Genomic DNA, 8,468 nt, shown 5'->3' with positions numbered 1-8,468 from the left:
GGCGGGCGGCTCTGGCCCAGGATTCACCAGGCTGGGGAGACATGAAGGAGGCCTGGCTCTGGACGCAGGCACAGGACTCACCAGGCTGGGGAGACCCACTGGAGGCCTGGTCCTGGGAGGAGGCACTACAAGGCTAGTGCGAGGAGCAGGAACAGGACGTACTGGAGAGAGAGTGTGAGAGGCAGGCCCCTGAAAAGCATGGGTAGTTGACTCAGGCCTCATCCCTGGTCCAGCCGAACTACCCGTGTGCCCCCCCCCAAAAAAGAATTGGGGGCTGCCTCTCATTCTTCCCGGGTAGGCTCCGATATCTGTCGATCACCTGGCCCCAAGTCCAGTCTCTCCTCCCAATCCACTCCTGATGAGACCAGGTGTCCATCTCCTCCCAAGCACGCTGCTTGATCCAGTTGTGGTGAGTAGTTCTGTAACGATCGTCTGGAAGAGGGGACCAAGATGCAGCGTGGTAAGTGGTCATAATGATTTTTAGTGATACACTTCAAAAAAACAAACAGGGAAAACGAAAGCCAACAGTTCTGTCGGTGCAAACCACACAACAGAAACAATTACCCACAAAACCCCAAAGGAAAACAGGCTGCCTAAGTATGATTCCTAATCAGAGACAACGATAGACAGCTGCCTCTGATTAGGAACCCTACTCGGCCCAAAACAAAGAAATACAAAAACATAGAAAAAGGAACATAGAACGCCCACCCAATGTAACACCCTAGCCTAACCAAAATAAAGAACAAAAAACCCCTCTCTATGGCCAGGGCGTTACAGTGCCTGTAAATGTGTCAGGTCCTGAGTGTTGTTGTGGTCACATGTGTGCTGAGAGTATGCTCATGTGTGTCCAGACTCTTCAGCATTCTCAGACAAGATTGTTTCTCAGTGCAGAAGTTTTTCCAGGATTTAGGGGCCTTTGTCTGGCCATCAACAATAGCCTTTTTCATTAATGGTTAGGCTGGCTCACAGTACAGCTGTGTGCATGTATGGGCAGGCCAGTGGAATGACTGGAGCTCTGGTGGGCTAAGCGCTCGAAGAAATGCAGTTTGGTGAGATTGTAGATTAGGAGCAAGGGAAGGGCAGAGGACAGGTGCTGACTTCCAGAGTGGAGACAAAAGATACACCTGAAGTTCCCAGTGGATTCTGGGAGAAGTACAAAACATGGGAAAAAGTGCTTTGTGACATTATCAGTGTTTTCTTGTTTTGAGTCTCCGTTGAATTGAATGTAAAGTAATCCATGTTACATTCCTGTTTATGCCTGAAAGTGAGGTAAACGTATGGTTGGGTGGTGCAGGGACAGTCAGGGAACAGTTTAATATAATTTTTCCGATTTGAGGTATCTACCTGTGAACCCACTCCTCCTGCAACAATAACATAAACACCTAAAAGGGAGGAGGTTGTAATTGGCTTGAGAGCGACCAATGACATTGCAGCAATAGGGTTTCCTGGAAGACACAGCAGCTCTGCGCAGCCTCCTGATACGTTACCTGGCCAAGATCAAGCCCAGCATCTCATTAACTTTCCATTTCCAACCAGAATTTAGGCTCGAACAGTCAAGGTGGTCCTCTGCAGTTTGCTTTATTCACAGACAAAGACAAGGAAACATGGCTGTTGCAAACTTGCAATACATAACTCGGATGAGCAGTGGCTTCAAAGTCTACATCTTGGAAGGTAATATATCTTATTTATTTTCTTAGAGGCCTACTATTGTTTCACAAAATAGAATTGTGCTACTGTGATCCGTGCTACTTTAAATAGTAGTATTTAATGCTGCAACATGCATTGTTATCATGTATGATGACACAGTTGTTATTAGATCATTATTACTTCGTAATTAGCTTAGCTAGTTCAACTAAAGTCATTAGAAATGCAAATGTTTAGGGTCAGTATAAAATAACTTTTACTAAGTCCGAGTAAATGTCGAGTACATTTTAGCTAACTGTTTGAATTGTATAAAAACAATATGTAATCCACTCTAAAGCAACTTTAACAATATAATTTAAGAAACCAATACATATTTTTACTTTTAAATGTTTTTTTTTTAAGGTTTTGAGTTTAAGATAACGTTGACGAATGTGATAATAATGCCTCACTATATCCACTTAAGGCTATAACAACATTTAAGAATAGTCAGCAACTATAAATGAGTCCCTCCATTGGTAAAATGTCAACTTGCTTCTAAATGTCTTGCTCTCAAGCATTACTTCAGATAGGTTTATGTCAGATGATGGGAATAACTGTGGCAGATGGAGAGGATCTGAAGATACTGCCCTCTTGTTTCCTCTACTGATAGGAACAAATAACCATGCCTCAGGCATCATAACGTCAGTCAGGCAAGGTGTGGTTTTCTCTCAGTCGCCCTCCACGGGCATCCACTGTGACACTATGCTGTCTGAGGGACAGAATGGGAGGTCATAGGTGAGATGTTGAGGTTGAGGGACATGACTGTTTGAGATGTGGATTGGATTGACGGTTGTGGATAGGGGGAGTATTTGAGATTAAGGGGACCATTCATGCACAGTACTAACATGACCTAACCATTCAGCATTGTATCTCAATATGGTAGTGGAGCATTGCATGCTAATGTGGTGAATTTCTTTTGGTATATTGACAATGCCAATTTGAATATAGTTCAAGGAATTTAGCTTTAAAGAAACAACATAATGTGAGGTGTGAAGAGGACTGGTGTCAGCTTTATAAAAAACAAATGCCAGTGTACTTGACGTTGGTAAACGTCACATTCTGCCACCTCTGGTCTCTTGGCCCTCCAACCTCTACGAGAGGGCAGCTCCTGCTCAGCCCAGTCCAAGCTCTTCTCTCTCCTGGCAACCCAATGGTGGAACCAGCTTCCATCTGAACCTACTAAGGCCAGCCCATCTTCCGAAAACATCTTGACCCTTCCTCTTCAAATAGTATCTTAAATAATCCCACAGCACCCCCCCCCCTTGCTCCTCCTCCTCACCTCCTCCCCATTCCCCCCCCTTACTAGCTCTGATAGCTACTTTATTGAGGAAAATTGTACTTACTATGAGTGTGATATGTGGTTGTCCCACCTAGCTATCTTAAGATGAATGCACTAACTGTAAGTCGATCTGGATAAGAGAGTCTGCTAAATGACTCAAATGTAATGTAAATAACACAAAGGATGTTAGCACCTGTTGATGTTTCTCTTAGTTTCTCACAATGAAGAGAATGCTTCTGTGTGATGTGTGTATTGTAATGATGGTTGTGAGACATTAGTTATCTTAAGTTTGTCCAGCTCAATCCACATTTTGAATATAAACTAATCTTCCTCTCTTAGATATGTAAATAAGATAGGTGCCATCATCACTGTATGTTGAAATACAACATTTACAGGTAACATTGAATCAAGAAGTTTTGTAACAGTCACCAATCTGGTATGTCTAGTTCCACAGCTTGACAGAGTTTACAATTAACGGTGGCATGAAAGCTTTCCCACGAACCACTCATACAGGTGATGAACCGTATGTCACAGTTCCATGGATCAAAACAACCCGTCACCTATTTACTCATTGCCACACCTAATGTCTGTTCAGTAGATTAGTTAGGTGTAAGCCATCCTTATCTGTGCCAATATCTTTGCCAATAAGTATAGTGTGTATTATTTCGAATAGTAACCATTAGCTTTATGTGTGCCTGATCTTTCCTCTTGTAGGTCAGCCCAACCTAAGAAGTGAAGATAGATACAGGCATATGACAAATGAGAGAGTTCGAGTACCACCAGTGCATCCAGTCAAGCGCAAACACAGCTCTGAGCGTGGCCTAACATTGGAAGAAAGGTTTGTGAAACCTGCACATGCCTTAATCCCCCTCTATAACTTCATAATTGACAACCATTGGTTTCATAATGCCATGTCCAGTGTGTGATTCCATGTTTCAGCATGTGATTTTGTGTTTCAGGCGAGAGAGGGCACAGAGCAAAAGCAACATGAGAAGTGCTCAGAGGCCAGCTGTGTTTAATGTTCACCAGAGCCCCACATCCTCCTGGAGCCCAACCCCAAGCCCCACATCCTCCTGGAGCCCAACCCCCAGCCCCACAGGTCATCTTCCCCATCATGTGTATCCCACACCACCTATGGATGAACCACTGGACCTAATTAAGAAACCAAGGAAAGAGCCTGAGAGGACAGAGAAGAAAACCAAAAGCACTACATCCACCAATCAGATACAGGTAATTTCAAGAGGAACAATTATAATAGTGGGTCCAGGTGCTAACAACATGAAGGATGGGTTTTCTGGTTTGTCTCAGTCATGAGTGCCTCAGTAATCTCCCAGTGAAGCCCTAGGCAGTCAGAGCCTACGTACACTACATGACCAAAAGTAAGTGGATACCTGTCGAACATCTCATTCCAAAATCATGGGCATTAATATGGAGTTGGCCCACCCTTTGCTTCTATAACAGCCTCCACTCTTCTGGGAAGGTGTTCCACTAGATGTTGGAACATTGCTGCGGGGACTTGCTTCTATTCAGCCACAAGATCATTAGTGAGGTCGGGCATTAAGTTTGGGCGATTAGGCCTGGCTTGCAGTTGGCATTTCAATTCATCCCAAAGGTGTTTGATGGTGTTGAAGTCAGGACTCTGTGCAGGCCTGTCAAGTTCTTCCACACCGATCTCAACAAACAATTTCTGTATGGACCTCGATTTGTGCAAGGGGGCCTTGTCATGCTGAAACAGGAAAGGGCCTCCCCAAACTGTTGTCACAAAGTTGGAAGGACAGAATCGTCTAGAATGTAATTGTATGCTTCACTGCAATTAAGTGGCCTAGCCCAAACCATGAAATAGAGGAGGACCATCCTCCTCCACCAAACTTTACCGTTGGCAGGTAGTGTTCTCTTGGCATCCGCCAAACCCAGATTTGTCCATCAGACTGCCAGATGGTGAAGCATGATTCATCACTCTAGAGAACATGTTTCCACTGCTCCAGAGTCCAATGGCAGCAAGCTTTTCACTACTCCAGCCGACGCTTGGAATTGCGCATAGCATGGTGATCTTAGGCTTGCTCGGCCATGGAAACCCATTTCATTAAGCTCCCGATGAACAGTTATTGTGCTGACGTTGCTTCCAGAGGCAGTTTGGAATTCGGTAGTGAGTGTTGCAACCGAGGACAGATTATTTTTACATGGTATGCACTTCAGCACTTGGCGGTCCCATTCTGTGAGCTTGTGTGACCTACCACTTCGCGGCTGAGCCATTGTTGCTCCTAGACATTCCCACTTCACAATAACAGCACTTACAGTGGACCAGGGCAGCTCTAGCAGGGCAGACATTAGACTAACTGACTTGATGAAAAGGTGGCATCCTATGAAGGTGCCACGTTGAAAGTCACTGAGCTCATTAGTAAGGCCATTCTACTGCCAATGTATGTCTATGGAAATTGCATGGCTATGTGTTCGATTTTATACACCTGTCAGCAACGTGTGTGGCTGAAATAGCCGAATCCACTCATTTGAAGGGGTGTCCACATACTTTTGTATATAAAGTGTATCTCTGTGATCTCTGTAGTGATTATAAACGCTCAGGCACATTCTATTCCCAAGAGCCTTTACAGGTTTCTGCTTGTCCAAGATATGCAATCCAGCTGGATTCGGGAGAAAATGTGAGCAATGGTGGGAGGAATGTCCTCAACATGACTAAACAGACATCTCTTTCTTTGACCTGTTTGTGCCAACCTGATGAGGGTGAACAGCTTTCAGGCCCCATCCTATAACCAAATAAATGTTCTATCCTAAAGTCAAACTGAGCCTTCAACAAAAAGTTAGTGATGGCTTAATGTGCTATGTTTACATTGACATGTTAATCCTATTGTTCTGGGGGGAATTAGGTTTTCGATAACATTGTTCTGTACGGAATCTTATAATGTTTAAACACTTTTTAAAATGTAACAATTGTTTTGCCTCTTTCAGATGCGTCCTTCTGTGATCACCTGTGTCTCCTCCACAAGAAAGCCCACCTGCAAATCTGAGTTCCGCAGCAGCAGCCACTCCTCCACAGGTCAGTATCATTCTCCTTTATCTCAATAAAAACTGTAGTGCTACAATGCTGTTGTTGTATTGCAGGATTGTTAAGAATTATGCCTCTGACCTTTGTTTGGTATTCTCTCCATTGCAGCGCTATATAAGCACAGCTATGACCATGTGGTGGAGGAGCATTTCAAGAGAAGCCTGGGGATGGACTACCAAAGGGCCAGCTCCCGCCAGTTCTCCATCAGCGTCTCTGTGGATGACCACTTTGCCAAAGCCTTGGGAGGGAAGTGGCTTGAGATCAAATCTAAATCCTCCTCGTGCTCCTCGTCTACATCCTCACCACCCAGCAGCCCAAGTGTCACTCACTCCCGCAGCTACAGACACAGCCCAAGCCAAGCTCCCAAAGAATCTCCAAGTACCACTACTCCCACCTCTAGCTTCTGGTCAGTCAAATAAAAATACAGAGACCTTTCCTGGAGAAAGAATTAACTTTGAGTAGCTTTTTATGCAATGCAACATCAGGTCAATGCTTTTCAACGAATGAAAGCACCAAGGAAACAGTTATTGAGCAAGGGTAGACTAGAGAACAGGAATGCAGGAATACTTACCTACTCTATGGTTGAACCATTGAGAGCATCTCTATGAGTCTATGCCCTGTTTATGGAAAGGGGGTTTATTGGTCTAATTTCAAGGGACAAGCAAATGTTACAGGGATGTGATGTCTTTATTTCTCTTAATTTCTGTCCCAGACTATTTAATAGCATATCTATCTCTGAAATAGATGGCCATTATATTTCAGTAAATGTGTCATATTTCCTGCGGTGAAGATGCCACAACTTTCATGATTGTGTATTTATACTGTATGTTTTTAACGAACCTGGATCCTATTTTCAGTCTACTAAATTATCTACTGTACAAAAACATTCACCAAACCTGTTCAATACAGAAACTTCGTGTTTTTGTATAAAATCAACTTAAAAAGGGCAACTCAAAAAGAAAAACCTATTTGTGACTGGATATTACAAGTTGAGGCTTTATTAAGTAAAACATACAACTTAAATTAACAATATTCTTCTATGAAAAGCAACCTGGTGATTTACGAAAACATTTTGAGTGTGCAATTTTTATATGATGTACTTTGAAAAATATGGAGTGCTTTGAACACTGATAAAATGCATTATATTAATTCAATACAATTTTATTACCTCCCTTGAGCCTATGACTGCGATTGTTGTACATACTTAAAAAAAATGCAATTACCACTGACTTACAATTACAGGTATGCTTTATGACCTTACATTAAAGAAGACAAGGTCAGAAAGGTTGGTTATGTGTCACTTCCACGTCTCAGTAAAGAAGTCAGATTCTCATGTGAATACTACTCCTGTAGACATTCAAGGTAGCGATCCAGACAGCTTAATTTCAGTGGTGAGTCACTGTGTCTGGGGTACATCCTTTATAGTGTGCACGTACACCACGTCACAAGATGGAAGCATTATGGCATTCGGCACTTGATTCTTTGCGGAAAGGGGGATGTTAATATACCTTTTGATGATTGAGTCATGGCAGCATTTAGGGGGGTTTGAATCCCTATTCCTCCTGGGTGTAAAACTAAAGAAAGGTAAATACTTCGTCCTCAATAGGGGCTTTTTTCTGGGAGATTTTGGGAATGTCAGGAGCATGTCCCAGCAGGCTTGTGTTCAAGCATTCCTGTCTCCTGAGAAAATTATTCACAAAGATCCTACAGATCCTGTTTGGCAAGGGAATGGAGAAAGGGAGGGAGGGAGAGGAGGGAGGGAAATGGGGTAGGAAGGGCAGGGCTAATATAGGCCCCTGGTTTCCTTTTTTTTCTTCAGTTGCTTATTTGCATGTTCTATCTTGTCTAACAAGTGAAATTATATGATGCTCTGAATCATTTTCCAAAATGAAGCCTTTGAATTGTATAGCTACGTGTCTTGCAGTGTTTTATTGTAAAATAATTTGTCAGATTAATGTAAAAAGAGAATCACTCTAAAATGACCATATTAACTGCATTTCAGAATGGATTGCAATGTGGGGTCATCTATAAAAACGTTGTTTGTGGCAATACGATATAATAGCAATCCAATGCAAAAGTACTCATGAATCATCTGACTAGAATCAGTTGTTCTCATCTGCTTTTATTCTGCACCAAAGTTTTTATATCAATATAAAATCATGCAATTACAATAAAATTGGCAAAAATTGATTTTTTGCTAAAAACTATTTCTCAAGCAAGATTTTTGCTAGGACTGTTTGAGTGGTCTGAGTGTGGAGGGTACAACTGAAAACTAGCTGTTATTTGCATAAAGGTTTGGAATTCTCTATCTTATTGGTCTATTTGCAAATTTACCGCATGGTGATGTCACCACGTGAAGCCGAAACTCTGGCCCATGCATAGTGGGCAAGTTCAGCTCTTTTTACTGATTTAGATATTTTCGAGTCATTCAGTTAAATGAATGAA

The 8,468-nt window shown here is 42.6% G+C and overlaps 1 protein-coding gene across 1 annotated transcript; it reads left to right on the top strand.

Annotated features, from left to right (window-relative positions):
* Positions 1 to 1,419: 1,419 nt before the first annotated feature.
* On the top strand, positions 1,420 to 8,230 carry LOC106585547 (transcription cofactor vestigial-like protein 4). The gene is made up of 5 exons (XM_014171890.2): positions 1,420 to 1,671; positions 3,677 to 3,800; positions 3,922 to 4,192; positions 5,927 to 6,014; positions 6,132 to 8,230. Exons 1-5 carry the CDS (start codon positions 1,605 to 1,607, stop codon positions 6,440 to 6,442), a joined length of 861 nt encoding a protein of 286 aa, XP_014027365.1. The 5' UTR covers positions 1,420 to 1,604; the 3' UTR covers positions 6,443 to 8,230.
* Positions 8,231 to 8,468: the final 238 nt, after the last annotated feature.

This window comes from Salmo salar, chromosome ssa24, assembly GCF_905237065.1.
Source record: "Salmo salar chromosome ssa24, Ssal_v3.1, whole genome shotgun sequence".
NCBI lineage: Eukaryota > Metazoa > Chordata > Actinopteri > Salmoniformes > Salmonidae > Salmo > Salmo salar.
The sequence above is the reverse complement of the archived record's forward strand: the minus strand, read 5'-3'. Positions and strand labels throughout refer to the sequence as shown.